The sequence below is a fragment of the Mustela erminea genome, chromosome 3 (genome assembly GCF_009829155.1).
Source record: "Mustela erminea isolate mMusErm1 chromosome 3, mMusErm1.Pri, whole genome shotgun sequence".
NCBI lineage: Eukaryota > Metazoa > Chordata > Mammalia > Carnivora > Mustelidae > Mustela > Mustela erminea.
In genome coordinates, this window is record NC_045616.1 from 123,098,674 (window position 1) to 123,115,235 (window position 16,562).

Genomic DNA, 16,562 nt, shown 5'->3' on the forward strand with positions numbered 1-16,562 from the left:
TGGTCAGGACGCAGGTGAGAAGCTATGCCTTTGCCTTGTGTCTCCGCTCCGTGCCTAGGGCCTGAACGCCTGTAGACCACAGGGTGAGACCACTCACCCATCCTGCCTGGGAGGCCCTAGGCACCTTCCCCATGACCCTGAGCAGCCTCCCGCTAGCTTCCCAGACTGGAAATCTCAGCGCTCCTACTTGTAACTGTTCCAGACTCTTGGACCATCCCTTATGCTCTTCACCCTCCCAGGAGTCCTCTGGCCAACTCAAATCCTCCGCTTGTGGGGAGGGAGCTCCTGTCTCCCCCGAGTCACTCACTGATCATTCACCAGCCGCAGGACATGCTGGGCCTTATGACAAGCTGGTCTCTCCCTGGGATGCCCTTCCCCACTGTGTCAGCCAGCTCCAGCTCACCCCTCCACACTCCGTCTGCCACACAGGCTGTCTGGACACTCCCTCTGCACTGGCCATCTGCAGATCGGTTCTCCCCAGGCCAAGGAGCAGGGTTTATGCAAATCTGCGATCCCAGCTTCCTACAGAGAGGGAGTGATTGCTGCGCTGACAGAAAAAGAAACAGGCATCAAATGATAACCTACGGTCTGTAATTCAGAGGGTCTTCCAGCTTCCTCCACCAATCTGTCACTGATTGTCATTACTACTGATACCACCATCACCCAGGCCTAGCACTCTCTTCAAACATCACCACCTTCTCATTCCAACCACCCACTGAAATGCTTAGTTTGATCTATTGCGCAGGTAAGGAAACTGAGGCCCAGGCAAATTAAGTAACATGCTCTACGTAGCTCTGCTGCTAAAGATCCTGCACTCAGACTGACTCAAAATTGTAGTCTTAACTAACCTCTGTTCAAGTCTGCCTTCTGATGACCCCCAAACCCAAACCCCAGGCTGAGTCCATCCCCTGGAATCAGCTGGTACTGCTCCTTCTCTCATTGTCCCGAAACTGGATCACTGAAAACTTACTCTGAGGTCATCTGAGCAAAGGAGGCCTTTCTCCTGGTTCTGGGGTGGATTCTAAACCTCCCTACTCCCTCTCATGCTTTTCATTTCATCCCTGAGCCCCTCTGCTCTCCCCATGACTTGATCCACTAATCTGGGCCAACTGTGGCTCTAGGGAGAGACGCTTCTGGCAAGAGACCACCATTGTCCTCTAGACCCACCTGCTATACTGCCCAGGGTGCAGAACACCCCGCCCCCACCCCCAGAGGTGGGAGACCACCACATTCCTGCTGGCGGCTGGTCCACGAAGTATAAGCCAGGCAGCCCATTCCCTCAGCCACTGGAACAAAGAGCAAGTGCTAGAGAAGGCTGGAGGCCCAGGGCACTGCTAAGCAGGTACACATGGCCATACCCATGGGACAAAGAAGGGCTATTGCCCAACGCTAGGGAGAAAGTGGTATGAGGTCACTGGAACACCAGGCTTGACTCCTGCAGGACAGGGCCCTGGTCACACCTATCTGCTGGCCCCAGATGGGGCGGCCTGATCAGTAAAGGAGCTCTATCCCCTACCCCCACCACTCACCCTCTGAGCCTCAGGCCCCTCACCTGAAGAATGGGGCTTCATCTCCAGGGGTTGCTGGGAGACTTAAGTGAGCTTACCACAGTGGCCGGTACAAATTCATTCATCCATCCATCCATTCATTCATTTATTCAAGAAATACTCAGTGAGGGGCACCTGGGTGGCTCAGTGGGTTAAAGCCTCTGCCTTCAGCTCAGGTCATGATCACGGGGTCCTGGGACAGAGCCCTGCATCGGGCTCTCTGCTCGGCAAGGAGCCTGCTTCCCCTTCTCTCTCTGCCTGCCTCTCTGCCTACTCGTGATCTCTGTCTGTGAAGTAAATAAATAAAATCTTGAAAAAAAAAAAAGAAAGAAAGAAATACTCAGTGAGTGCCCATCATGTGCTGGGTCCTGGTGCTAGGGATACAGTGGGAACCAGAGAGACGATGTCCAGACCTTATGAAGCCTTCCATTCCCACTGGGGCGACAGGCCACCAACCAACGAGTACAAATTTATAAACATGAAAGTATCTGGGAGTGGTGTATGCCTTAAAGAAAAGAGAACATGGTGCTGGGATAGAAACTGGACAGGACTGGAGGGGCAGGGAAGGTCTTTCTTGAGGACATGATGTCTCTGAAGATCTAGAAGGAGAGGGAACAGCAAGCCATGATGCCTGGGAAGAAGATTCCTGACAGAGGGAACAGCCTTTGCAAAGACCTGACTACACTAACCCAAAGACTACTTTTATTATCACTCAAGCCACACCCTGTCCACTCCATAGAAGCAGCACGTACAGCTGGGAGGACAGCGAGCTGGGAATCAGAAGAAGGGGGTTCAAATCCCACTGCTTCTCCTAAATACCATATGGTCTGGGACATGTACCAACACTCTGATCTTTAAGCATCCTGATAAATCAAATGATCCCTGGTCTGAGGGTCTGTAGATGGTTTACACGCCCTCAAACTCCTTCCTTTCTCCTTCTTTCAACCCACCCACCTCTCGAAGTAATCATGATTTCCTCCAGCTCCCCAACTCCCCACTCCCTAATTGGCCCCATGAGTGGGTAGGTGGCTGGGGATCAAGGAAGACAGATACAGGGATGAAGGCAATATGTGAAAGCAGATTTGCTGCAGGATCCTATCAAATCACTCTCTGAGGCTCCATTTCCTCATCTGTAAAATGGGAATACTCTCCTCCTCTTGCCTACGGCACAGAATTTGATGGGAAGATAAATGGAAATGCCAGATAAGGAAGCCACCTTGCTTTATGCAGGTATTAGAAAGGGGCTTCTAGGGGCGCCTGGGTGGCTCAGTCGGTTAAAGCCTCTGCCTTCGGCTCAGGTCATGATCCCAGGGTCCTGGGATGGGGCCCTGCATCGGGCTCTCTGCTCTGCAGGGAGCCTGCTTCCTCCTCTCTCTCTCTCTGCCTACTTGTGATCTGTCTGTCAAATAAGTAAATAAAAATCTTTAAAAAAAAAAAAAAAAAGAAAGAAAGAAAGAAAGAAAGGGGCTTCTATCTGCTTCTGGATCATTTGTATCCTAAGTGCTACCCTGTGGCCTGGGCTTAAGCAGAAAGGACAGAAACGGGAGGGAATGACAGAGTAAATGCCAGACACTTTACAAATAGTATCTAATTGCTTAGGACCAAAGCAGGGGTGTCATGAGAGGAAGCCTTCTAAAAACACAGAAACTTAAGGGCCTGCTCTCGAAGATTCTCATTCACCAAGTCTGGGATAGTTCCAGACGTATAATTATTATTTTTTTTAATTACACAGTTGATTCTGATACGCACTCATGGTTGAGAACCACTGATTAGTTCTACCAACCCTGGAAGGTAGGACGTATTAGTATTCCCATGTGGGAGCTGGCTAACTAGAGCACAGAGAGGCCGTCTAACTCCTGGATCACACAGCTAAGATTTGAAGCAGACAGTTTGCTCTCATTAATCATACGGCTACATAATCTTTTTTTTTTTTAATGTTATTTTTAAGTAAATTTTAAGGTTTTTTTTTTAAAGATTTTATTTTTTTTAAGTATTTTTTTAAAAGATTTTATTTATTTATTTGGCAGACAGGGATCACAAGTAGGCAGAGAGGAGGGTTGTGGGGGGCTTCGACTAGCTCTGAAGCCCTCCAAACTCCGCTCCTGAGTCCCATTTCCCAGGAGGGACACCCCAGACATAAAGAAGCCTTATGCCAAAGCCAAAGGACTGCCTCAAGCAGAGCCAGACCCCAGAGGGATCCTTCGTGGGGCTGGATCCCAGGACCCTGGGCCAAAGGGAGAGACTTAACCCACTGAGCCACCCAGGCGCCCAATTTTTAGTATTTTTAAGTGATCTCCATACCCAACATAGGGCTCAAACTCACGACCCTGAGATCAAGAGTTGCACTGACTGAGCCAGCCAGGTACCCCAAGGCTACATAATTTCTTGAAACCAGTCTTACATATTTCTGCTACCTCATACAGCCCTGTAAATACAAAAAAGAACATCTCACATTAAGAGACAACATTAACTTTCAAAGAAGCTTTTACGGCTAGACCAATTCCTTATTCACCCGGCGTTACTGGGAGGGGGGATAACGTATGCTCACAGGAAGCGAAGTTTGTAGATAACTCTGGAACTTTACACTTTTCACTGACTTCCTGTTATAGATGGTAACACCAAAATCTATTTCACTTTCCCTTGCTTCCTCCAAAAGAGAACACTGAACAGAATGTACCTGTCCTTGGGGATGACCCTGTCTCTATGACCCATGAGCTCATCTGTAACTTCGTATGGCATATTCAGCATCAAGGGGCCTCCTTGCCCCCCAGTGCTACAGTCCACATGTTTCTGCCTCTGGCAGAACTGTACCCCCTACCCACTGCCCATCCCATGCCTGCCCGGACACACAGTAACAGAACTGTCTTACTGCTCCTGAAGTCATGAAGTGTGGACAGGACCGCCAAGCCTGTAAGAACTGTGTGTAAGCTAAGAGTGAGTTGGCCCTAAGTAAGAAGTGTGAGGGGTGATATTATATAGAATAGGGTCCTTGAGTGGTTTCTGAGCCAGGCGAGACTGATAGGACATCGAGTTAATTAATCCTCTTGGGCAGAGAGTGTGGTCACTGTCCCCAAGTGTGCCCTCCGTCCTTCACCTCCCTGTATTTCTTCTTTTCTTCCTCCAGAGTGGAGGCCAGCCACCCCAGGCCCTCTGGAATAAGCAGAGGGGCAAGGGACATAAGGCCCAGTGTAAGGTGCTGGTTTCAATCTCCTTGGAAGATGCGGAAAAATTTGACCAGACACCTCCCTGCATATTCTAAGACTCTGAGGCCTTCCCCAGTTGAACCAGAGCAATGCCCTGGAACAGTCTGGATTCCTAACAGCAGTTTAACATTCTACAAAGACCCGTCCCCGGGAGGCATGTTCTGATAGGGGGTTCTGGAGGCTCCAAAAAATATTTGCCTTTGATTTCTTTGTGTGCAAGGCTTATCTTGGAGACAAGGGCAGTAGGCCCCTTGTGGGGACTGGTACAAAACCTCCCCCAACTCCCCTCACCCACATGTCCTAGCACTGTTGCAAGCAGAGAAAAGGCCTCTGGGGCCAAGCAAACGGTTGGTGAACTTCCTGAAAGAGCAAATAGCATTTTGTTCATTCAGTCAGTCAACCAATATTTCCTGGGGGCCTACAGTGTACCTGCAGCTGTTAAGCCGGGGGGGGGGGGGGGGGGGTGGGTGGAGGGGTGGATCTGATGGCGACCCAGATGGATGAGGTTCCTTTCCTTAGCGATCTCCGGTCCTTAGTGGGTAGAAGAGAGAACAGGCAAGAATAAACCCATAAACAAAGGTTATCGCAAGCTGGGACCAGAGTTTCACATTTACCAAGGCTCTGGGGAAGGCCAGGGATGGGGACAGTGGGCCCTGAATGAGAGTAAATGTCTATTCCCCACACAAATCCTCCCCCAGAGCGACTCCTCTTCCGCGCCCCTACCTCAATTGTAGGGGTGCCGCAGAGCCCCCTGCACTCCGTACCATCTCTCCCACATCCCACATCACTTCCGCCCAGCCCCCCCCAACTGAGGCCAAGTGCAGATGTTACCCATACCCCCTATTCCAGCCCCCTCTATGGGCCTAGCAGGATTAGCCACACTGCAGGGGTTAAGACTGAGTGCTCAGAGAGGTTAAGACAGTGCCCTGAGGCTCAAGTTCCAGCCTTGCCACACTCTCTGCCTGAGGGATGTGGGGTAAGTCACTCATTTTTGGTTTGTCATAGTTCCAACCTCACCGGATGGATTCAACCTGAGGACTTAACAAGATGATGCCCCCAAAGGGCACAGCCTAGCACCTGGCACGTACCAAGCGGTCATCGAACGTGAGAGGTCTTCTATGAGTACTGCAATTAATAACAATATTAATGAAAACCTTAGCTGATTCCTCATTGCCTGCCAGGTGCAAAGTCCTGACCAGGATGGTCAAAGCTCTCCCCTTGGGCCAAGTTCCTTGTCTATCCTTTGGAGTGGTGGGAGGGCAGGTCTAAACTCAGCAGGGGGACAGAGTACACAAGAGGTCTCTAACAGACTTCGGGATCGCAGAGCAGAAAGGGCACACCTGCAAGAGGGGTAAGGAGAAGAGGCCGCAGCGCTCCTGCTGGGCCGGGAAGGGGTGGGGAGAGGAGACAGATTCCTCATGGGAAGAGTCCTAGTGGCCCCCGGTACAGGGAAGGAACTGCAGAGTGGCACAACAGCATGACCTCCAAAGTCAGCCTCAACCTACTCAATTGTGAGATGAAGAGTGGGGACTACTAGTGGGGTTCCTAGGAGATGACATGTGACTATGAATAATTTATGTGAATAACTTAGCTCAGGGCCAGACCAAGTACCTTGAAGCCAGCCCCTGATCCCAGGCCCATGTTAAGAATATGGTATTGGGGACGCCTGGGTGGCTCAGATGGTTGAGCGGCTGGCTGCCTTCGGCTCGGGTCATGATCCCGGCGTCCTGGGATCGAGTCCCACATCGGGCTCCTTGCTCAGAAGGAAGCCTGCTTCTCCCTCTGCCTCTGCCTGCCTCTCTGCCTGTGCTCGCTTGTTCTCTCTCCCTCTATCCCTGACAAATAAATAAACTTTAAAAAAAAAAAATAAAGAAAGAATATGGTATTGGTCTATCCCTGCCGCAGGGGATACAGTGTTGTGTGGTCTCCCGCTAGATGAGGAACAGACTGACAGATGGACAGGCATTTGAGGCCTTGAATGCCAGACCTAGGAGCTCGCCTCAGCAGGCTGTGCAGGGTAAGCTTACAAACATTTTCTGCTGTCGGGGCTGCAGCCTGGGATCGCCAGCAGCACCGAGACCCGGTCATCCTCAGTGTCAAGGAGCCAAGACAGGGCCCTCCCAGGTGTCCTGGGTACCACTCTTCCTGGGAGGAGGTTGGGACCAGAAATAAAGGCTCCAGCAGCCACGTTGCCAAGGCTGTTTGCCATGGCAACCTCAGGGAGCCACTCGTGGGCCGGCTGCCGCGACTGCTCAGGGCCTGGTTTCTAACGTCTCCTCGCTCTCCCTCTGCTAAATGGCTGTGTTCTGCCAGGCAAGCACAGGGAAAAAACACGGCCGCAGAGCTGCTGGGGAACATCCATCTCAGACGAGCAGGGCTCGCCCGGCTGAGTTCCCAGACAGTGGGTCCCAGACAGCTGAGTGTCTGCCATCCAGAGCCAGCCCTGCCCACGCAGACAGGAGCTCGAAGTCTGGTCCTGCACCTCGGCTAGGTGATCTGAAGCCAATCCTGGTCTGCTCCCAGCAGGTTTCCACACTTCAAGGTAAGGGCACTTGAGTCCGATGGTCTGTAAGGCCCACCCAGCTCCCCTAGAGCTCAATTTTACATGGGTGTTTACATTGTCAATTGGGGTCAGAGAGGTTAAGACACTTGCTCAAGGTCACACAGCCAGTAAGTGGTAGGCGCCTGGATTTAAATCCTTGGCAGTTAAACTCCAAAGGTAAGAGAGCTCTTAACCACTTTCTGATACTTCTTCTCTCTTCAAGTAGCATCTAACTGGATTTGGTTTTCTAAAAGTCAATATTGTGTCCTTGTTAAGGCTGGATGGGATTCCTCTTCAGCTCCCCCAGAAGCACAGAGGGGAGAGAAAACACAATACTTTGAACGAGAAACCTCAGGGCCTCAACAGGATCAAGGACCTAGAGCTCAGTGGGAACATAAATGGCAGGCTCTACGAGGTGTGTCGGTTTTCTTACCAACAATGGCCCCTCCTGACTGAACATTCCTAAGCACTTTAAAAGGCATCATCTCAACTAGCCCTGAAGCCCTCCAAACTCCCGCTCAGAGTCCCATTTCCCAGGAGAGACACTCCAGACACAAAGAAGCCTTGTGTCAAGGGCACAGGACTGCCTCAAGCAGAGCCAGACCAGACCCCAGGGCTCAAAGCCCTCTCAGCCACCTAAACAAATAATTAGAGCAAATGTTTGTTTTCTTACCTAAAAGACCGAGCAGTAATTACAGGCCTTTGGGGATAATTAATCAATTACCTTAGCCTCCCATTTATAAGTCTCTCTGGTCTCCTACCCTACCCCTGGGCAGCAAATCAGTCCCTGCCCTGAAGAACAGGTAGGGTGCGGGAAAATTTTTAATAAAGAAAGGGCAGGGTGGGGACCCCAGGAAGCCTAGCTGCCATCATGGGCCTACAGACCCTGTGCCCCGCCTGGCTGTGGGCTTCAGGTCAGACGCCTCCCCTTGGTCCTGTGAACCCAGGCTTCTGACCAGGCCACCTGGGCAACAGTGTCTCTCTGAACACTATCCACCTGGCTATCCCCCAAAGCGGAGACTACCCGACCACCACCCCCAAGTCCTGATCCTAGGACAGAAAGGATCCGAGAGCCTGGCACATGGACCTCCTCCAGCTAGAATGGCTTCTCTCTGTGCCTCCGTGACCCTCTTCTGGAAAAGGCAGGGGGAGAGCGGATCCTCTCCAGCCAGCCTCCCGAGCAGCTCAGGGGCCAGTGTCCCAGGTTAGCCCCTCACGTGCTGCAAAACCCTATGTGTGGACCCAATCCCTGCACACTTACAAAATGGGGACAACAGAACCAAGCCCCTGGCTGTAGGGAGAAACCGTGTGCTAGTACTAAAAAGTCTCTCCACAAATACCCGCCGAGACAGTCACGGATAACACGACGTGGTGTGTGGGTGGATGAACAAGAGTGGCCATGCGTCCAAAATGGCTGAAGCCAGGTGATGGGAGCACAGGAACTCACTACACCACTCTGCACACACACACACACACACACACACACACACCCCGCCGCTCCTTCTCTACGTGCTGGCATCTGCCACAGGAACGTGTTTCACATAAAACTCTTCTTCAGAGAGCCTGACATCTAATCATCTAAAACATTCTTCTGTCCCCAAAATCATCTACTTAATGGGTAACCACAGAGTCAGCTCAGGATAAAAATTCTACTTCTTTGCCCTCGCAGGGCTGTCAACCGGAGCGGTAGGGAAAAAGCACGCAGACCCCAAGGGGACAGGAAGTAGCGCCGTCCACATGAGGGTCAGAGTCAGAGTCAGAGTCAGAACACTTGGTGTTAGGCTCTCCCTAGAGGACAGGTGTGGGGATGGGGAGGGGGGGCGGAGCTTCAAGTGCAGGTGAGCTATGAATGCCTTTAAATGGTGGGGGTGAAATGGTGGGGGCGGGGGCGCATATTCCAGGCCATTCCACAACCATTTATCACACTCCCCCTTCTCAGGAACACAGCCAGCTACAGATAACAAAAGGAGGAGCGGTGTCTGCCCTGAAGGGACTCCGGTTGGGGGGGGGGGGAGCACACTCATTCACTCAGAGAAAATGTAGAATGCCTGAATTCCAGGCACTTGTCTATTCACTGTGGGGAGAAAAACGGAGAACAAAAACAGACAAAAACCCTTGCCCTCGTGGAGCCTGACAATCCCGAGCGATTCCCTAAATGATTAAACTTCATGGGACCTCTACCAGGAAAGATGTCTATTATTTGGTGCTTATTACACGGCACGCACTGTGTTAGGTGCTTTAAATCCAGTCGCCATTGGGTTTGCGTGGACTTCTCACAACAGTTAAATAATGGAAGGGCAGAGAGGTTATGTGACCCACCAAAGGTCTCACAGCCAGCAAAGAGCAGACCCGGGAAGAGGCTGCCCTCCAAGGGAGTGTGGAGGCCAACGCAAAGGACGGAGACAGAGAAGCTCACACTTCCAGGAAGAATATTCATGACACCCATGGGGTGGGCACATCCCAAAGAGAAAGCAGACCCATCAGGATAAAGTGCCTTACTCTCCCGGCTTCAAGTACCCGAAGGCCCTTGAACATCAGGGTTCAAGTTTAGGCTTGAATGTAAAAGTGCTGGACAGCCATGGGTGATGTGTGAGAAAGGGAGTGACATCAGACATGCACTCTAGTAACTGCAGGACTCCCACTGTCGTGAAAGGACAAGGACCTAGACAGGAGGAAGGGGAGAGGAACCGAAAAGCCATTCAATCCAATTGATTGTGCATCAATTGAGTGACACCTGAGTACCTTGGAAGAGAAATGGGAAATGGCCCAGCTCATTCTCTTCCAAATGACTTTATCTGGGTTTCCTTCACCTTCACAGAATAAGAATTATGCTTCCCGTTTTTACATAAAAAAGATCGCAAGGAATTATGCTTCCCTTTTTTGCATAAAAAAGACTGCGCGAAGGGGAGTTTGCATTATACTTAATCCTGCCCTTCTAAAGGACGTTCAAAGAGAATTTCAAGTTTCCTCAGCAGCCGACTGGCTGCTCGTTTTACATACATTTAAGTCTCAACCCTAAGAGCTAGTGCCTATGATCCCCATTTCAGAGACCGAGACACTGAGGCCTAGAGAAGCAGAGGGCCTATGAATTGTCTTCTCTCTGTGCAATGCTCCTTCCTTTGCTTGAGGTGCTAGAAATACGGTGCACAGAAACAGAGTAGCCCCTGCCTTCTGAGCTTGGAGTCATGTGGTCCCGGAACCAGGCCTCTGATCCTGGCTGTTCTACTCACTCCAAAGCAGGGTATGTGCAGCAAGCCAATGAGTTCTCTGGAACTGTCAAATCCTCCTCTCTAAAATGGTTAACAGTCATGGCACCTTCACTTTGTAGAATCTTTACAAGGATAAAATGCAACCATGCAAAAAGGCTTGGCGGTGCACATGGTATCTATAAAGGGGGCTCTAATGTGGAGGACCATGCGGGAGGAGCTAGCTGTGAACACTGCAATGCTCACATTATGACCTCACTTCCAAGCCCAAGCCCCCATTTGCAAGGCTGCTTCTGACTCAAACCAGTATCCCTTCTATTATTCCAGAGAGAGAGGGAAAAGGGTGACTCATCCCCCAGCAATGGCGGTGGAGCTTCTGGCTGGCCTGCACCAGCTGGGGAGAGCAGAGCCCCAAGGTGAAGGGGAAGTAGGAGCCCCCAGGGCCCTGCTGCTGGGCCATCACCTCTCTGGGTTCATCCTCACCATCAGTACCAGCCAGGGAGCCCCAGTGAGAGGGGAGCCCCTGCTTCAGGTACAAGAGGCCAACAAACCTGTCCCCTTCTGGGCTCAGATCTGAAGAAGTTACTCCCCCTGTTCTCACACAGGTGGAGGGTGGCCAAAGACAGCCAGCCAAGGCGACCCTTCCACCTGCCCCTCCAGAGCCGGGAACTTTGGCTTAGAAAATAAGTTAGCCCTAGCTTCAGGGGCTGTGGGAACAGCAGCACTGCAGACCCAGGAACTGGACACTAGATGTTCAAGCCACCTGCCCAGTTCTCTGGGTGAGGGGCCCCTTCTGAGTACTCAGATCCAGTTTCAGAATAGGGGGACAGGATCCCAAATGAAAAATGGGCCAAATTCACAAACATGACATTTCACAGAACAGAACCAAAGTGGCCCATAATTATGGGGTGGGGGAGGGGGGTGGGAAGCATCACAAGTCATCAAAGAAATGCACATTAAAACAAAAGGGTAAAAGAATTTATTGATGAACAGACTGGCAAAAATGAAAAACAATTAAAAAATCAAGAGTTATTTGGCTACAGGGAACCAGGCATTCCCACACAACGCTGGTTAAGTGTGTAAATTAGCACAATCCTTCTAGAAGGCAATCCAGAAATGTGTTTACCAAAAGCCTGCAAAGTTCCTTTGACAGAGTAATTTCACTTCTAGGAATTTCAATGAAGGAAAGAAGACATATGCAGAGACATTCATTTAAAGTGGCTTACAAGCACAACAACAGAAATTATAAACAAATTAAATGACTAACAACAAAGGGCTGATTAAATACATTGTGGTTCAACCCTCAATAAAATACTATATAACCATTCAGATATTAAGACATGAAGTAGAGTATTTATTGATGTGGAAAGACAATCACAGCATATTGTCTGAAGGAGAAAAAAAGCAATACAACAGTATGATTCCAAGTTACAATGAATATATAATGAAAGACTTCATTTTTGTGTGACCAAAAGAATCCATAGGAATCGATAGGAAAGAAAAGTCTGGAAATATATATAAAAATTAATAGTGGTTACCTTTGGATAAGATTACATGTATTCAATATTTTCTTTATACTTGCCAGTATTTTCTAACTCTACTATTAAATATGTTTCAGTGATAAGAGATTGGACCACATGATTTATAAAGTTGCTGCCGACTCTGACATTTGGGGCATCTATGGCTATGTCCCAAGTGACTTCAAAAAACCCATATTTAGTGTGGGCTTACTGTGTGGCCTCTGAAGCCAAAGTCATGGCCCACAGCTATAGCTTTCTGCATTCCTCTCTATCCATACTCAATGCCCAGCTGTCTCAGGGCCACCCTGGCCTCTTCCCCTGTCTGTAATTCACATGCCTAGCCAAGGGCTGAGCAAAGGAACTCAGCATGGTGGCAGGTGCCATGGGGGCACAAAGAGATAAAAGGCACCACTCTAGCTCCAGACTCCTACTGGGCCACAGGACTCACATACAAAAAAGTACTTGGTTGCATAACATAGACTAAGAAAACCAAAAGAAAGAGAAAGCAGGGCAAGCTGGGAAAGGAAGGCCTGCTGGAGAAGGCCATGCAGGAATGGGGGTGAGGGCACTGGAGGAAAGGGGCACAGGCTGGGCAAAGGTGAAGCCAACCCAAAGTCCTCTGGGAGACATGCCCCAAACCTGTCCAAGAAACTTTCACAATCCCTGGTCTGCAGAATTTCTGAACTTTGGCCTGAATGGGTAAAAGTTAAGTCTCCTAAACAGAATTTCTCGCTCTATCTGACTCTGGATTAGCCAGTGAAGACAAGCCTTTCTGATAAAGACAATAAATTACCTTTTTATTCACTTTCCCCACCACTTCCTAGGGGGAGATGGAGGGGAGGGTCAGGGAGGGACTGGAGGAGGAGGAGTCATCACCAGAACACCCAGACATCTCACATGCAAGCACTGCTCACCCCCACCACCTCGACCTGGTCTTCTCTTCGGCAACACCAGCCCCATTTGACAGATGGAGGAAAGGAGGCTTGGAGAGTTAAAATGGCTTGCTCCGGGGTCACCCAGCCAGAGAGTGGGGAAGGCGACTCCACTCAGGCCTTCTGACTCCAAGTCCAGTGCTATTTCGAGGTAACACACAGGACCTGGAGTCAGGAGCCCTGGGTGGCTCTGTCACCCGCTGGCTGCGTGGTCCTGTACAAAGCCGCTCACCCCTCGCAGCCTCTATCCCCAACTGTAAAATGAGGAGGCACGTGATGGCCCGCCCAGGTCCTCTTCCGGCTGGGCTCTATGAACCTTCTAGGGGTGGCTGCAAAGCTCCCCTATCAATTACATTTCCCAAGTTGGGCCGGCAAAGATCACCGGAGGAGCCTCAGCCTGTCACGTGGTTAAATAAAAAAAGCAAACGTCCCAGATTAACTTTCACTGCGCTGCTTCTGCTGACACCTGATTACCCAATTTTCTAGTTTCCTTGGGTGAAATATCCCTGCAGAGTAAGCCCGCTGGACGCCTAAGAGGACAAATAGTTAATTATTGGTGAGCCAAAGAACACCAAAGATGGAGTTAAAACTAGGGTCCAGAACGGACAGCTCCTGCTAGGGGTCCCTTAACAAGTCTCCAGCTATCTCAGGCCTCCTTCACCGGAGTCTCAGTCCAGAGGTTTGGAGCCCCCACACACACCACCCAGGCAAATGGGAGGGCTGAGGACAGAACTTTCCCAGGGGAAACTCGGTCCCACCCGCACCCAGTCCCTCTAGCCCCCGCTGCCGGACGGGGGTAGAGGGTGGGGGCACAGGGGACGCTGGACGAGAGACGGGCAGCAGGGCGGTGGTGGTACTGGGGCTGGGATCTGCCATCCGAGCAGACGTGGGCGCGGGGCTGGCGACGGCGCCCGGTGACCGCCGCGGGAGCTCCACTGCAGTTTCGTCAGAGGTAAAGGTACGCGCCTGGCGCGCGCGGCGTGTGCACATAAACACACACACCCGCGCGCGCAGACCGCTCATCACACACTACCCCCCCCGGCCCGAAGAATGCGCGATCACACGCCACCACCCCTTCGGCCCCCGCCCCGAAACCACCCCAGCACGCCCGCCACCGACCACGAGGCCCCGCGGCTCCCTGACGCATGGATGTCTGCAGCGAGCGAGGGCCGTCCCTCTCCGGAGCGTGGCGGGCTTCCTCTCGGCGACACCCGCCACGCCGCGCCGTCCCAGCCGCCAGCCGGGAGTCGCCGCCCGGAGCTGAACGTCTCGGCTTGCTGCGTCCCCTCCAAGTCGCGTCTCACGGTTGGGAGTCAGCTTGCAAGCCTCTCCCCGCCCACCCGGTCCCATGACAGCTGCTGCCGCCCAAAGACAGGCAGATTATAACAAGAAGCAAAGTTTCCCTCTCTCTCCACCCACCGCCCGCCCCCCCTCCGCCTTCCCCCTCCCTTCCAGTGTTATGCAAAACGAGCCGGCACCGGCGCTCCGACTCCAGGTACCAAACCAGCCCTCGCGAGCCGCGCCCGGTTCCGCCCGGCGGCCCCTCTCCGCGTCCAGCGGTGCGCCCGCATCCGGGGTCTCCTTCTCACCTCCGCCGCATCCCCAGCCTCCCGGCCACCCGCAACCAGACGCCCAGAGAAAAAACCCTAACTATGGGGCCAAACTTTATGCTTGCAACAGGCATGGGGTGGGGAAAACCAAGGAAGGGGTGGGGGGCGCACACGCCTTGTGCGGGCATTTTCGGTGGCGGCTTGTCCCAGGAGCAGCCCCCCCCCACCTCGTCTCTAAGTCATCAGCGCCCTCGCAAACACACACACCCCCCCCACCCCGGCACACCAAGCACCCTCTCCTGTCACGCGCGTGTCGCCGGTGGGGCTCCCAGGCGCAGCCAGAGCCCGGGACGCCGCCTCGCGTTCCCTTCCCCCAGCATCGCCGAGCGCGCACCGGGGCCGCGCGCCGCAGGGGGACCCAGGCGCCCCCAGACAGTCTGTCCACCCCCATCCTGCCGTGCTTTCCTCCCGGGGGGCTCCGCCGGTAGCGAAACCAGGAAGGTGCTATCTCCGCCGGCATGTCCACGTGCCCCGCAGCCCCCTAAGCCCTTAGCCGGCAACTGGCAGGAAACTCCGCGCTGCGGGCGCCGACCGGGAGCCGCGGGGGGCCAGCAGCAGCACGCGGGGTACGGGAGACCCGAGGACCAGGGCACTCCGGGGACGGGGACAGGCGCCTGAGCCCGGGCCCCAAGTCCACGTGAAAGTACGGCAGCAAGTGCCGGGAGTCTGAGGGCGCGCCTCCGGCACCCAGGGCCAGCCTCAGGGTCCCCCACACCTTGGCGCTGCTCCACCTCCCCAAGGAAACGCGGTACCCCCCACCTCTGCTGGCGGGGGGAGCGGACTCCAAGCGAGCGAGGCTAGACCCTCCCCGGCGGCCGTAGCGGCCCCCACGCTCCGGCTTGCGTGGGGAGGGGGGGCTCCGACTCCCTGCCTCTGTAACAGAGCATCGCAGGGCGCATGGAAGGGGGGCTCTGCAGCGGGCACCCCCGTTCCCCCCAATGCGCCCACCGCTGCCTCCCGGCCTCCGCGGCTGCGGCGGCAGCCCCCGCAGCTCAGCACCCCTGGCCCCGGGCCCACGGCCCCTGCTGGCCGTACCTGCGTGTCAGCGAGATAGTTGAGGAAGAAGGAGGAGAGCTCTTCGTCCAGCAGCGCGCCGCAGTCGTTCCCCGCCATCTTCCAGCCGCGGCTGCAGCGTGCGGCGGAGTCAGCGCCGAGCCGGCCGGGGGGAGGGAGCGAGGGAGGGAGGGAGGGAGGCGGGAGGAGGGAGAGAGGCCGGCGGGAGGCGGAGGGCGGAGCTCAGGCCCGGGCTGCCGCAGGGCCGCTGGCTGCGGGGGCGGGGCCGCGCGGGCCCCGCGCGAGCCGGGGGTCGCGCCCCCACTTTCCTGCGCCACGTCTGTCTCCGCGGTCCTCGCCCGCAGCCCACGGCCGGGAGGAAAGCGCCCGCAGCCGGGTGACGATGCCCCAGACAGCCGCCCGATGCCTGCGCAGCAATGCGGGCAGCCCCCTGCTCCTGCCGGAGCGAATCACGTTGCGTTAGCGCTGGGCGGGTCCTTTGAGACAACCTGCTTCTGCACAGCTGGGGAAACTGAGGCCGGAGAAGGTAGACTGTGTGTGAAGTCACGGTGCATGTCAGTGGCAGAAGACAAAGCTCAGGTCTGACTGCCCCAGCGATTCCAGTTTCTCTACCTGAGCTGCAAGCCCAGAGAGGGAGGAACACCATAGGTCAAAGGTAGAGAAATCAGGGAAGGCTCAAAGAGGGGGTGGCCTTTTTTTTTTTCCTTTACCTCGAAGGACGCATTGATCCATATTCTGTTAAGTTTGACCGTTTCCCTCAAGTTTTCCTTCACTCCCCTACCGCCCCCCCCCGCCCCCCACCAAACTTCAATGACTTATGTTACCATGGCCCACAATAACTTGAGGTGCCCAAGCTCCTGCCGGCTTCCCCAGGCCCCCTGGCCTCCCAGTTCCTTCAATGAACCATTTCACAACGGGCTTACACACACAGAGTTCTGTCCCCTGCACAGAGCCCATTCACCTAGTAACGTCAGCGTATCCTCCCCTA

At 53.6% G+C, this 16,562-nt stretch overlaps 1 protein-coding gene across 2 annotated transcripts in view; it reads right to left on the reverse strand.

The window, feature by feature from the left end:
- PPARGC1B (PPARG coactivator 1 beta) overlaps positions 1-15,745 on the reverse strand; it is a 112,253-nt gene extending 96,508 nt beyond the window's left edge. Inside the window, exon 1 of one of the 2 annotated variants that reach the window (XR_004284173.1) lies at positions 15,596-15,745. Coding sequence is in view for 1 of the 2 variants with exons in the window: in XM_032337351.1 (XP_032193242.1) it covers positions 15,596-15,673 (78 nt within the window). In the remaining variant the exon portion in view is untranslated. The remainder of the gene's footprint in view (positions 1-15,595) is intronic. The other variant, XM_032337351.1, reaches the window with a different exon arrangement.
- Positions 15,746-16,562: the final 817 nt, after the last annotated feature.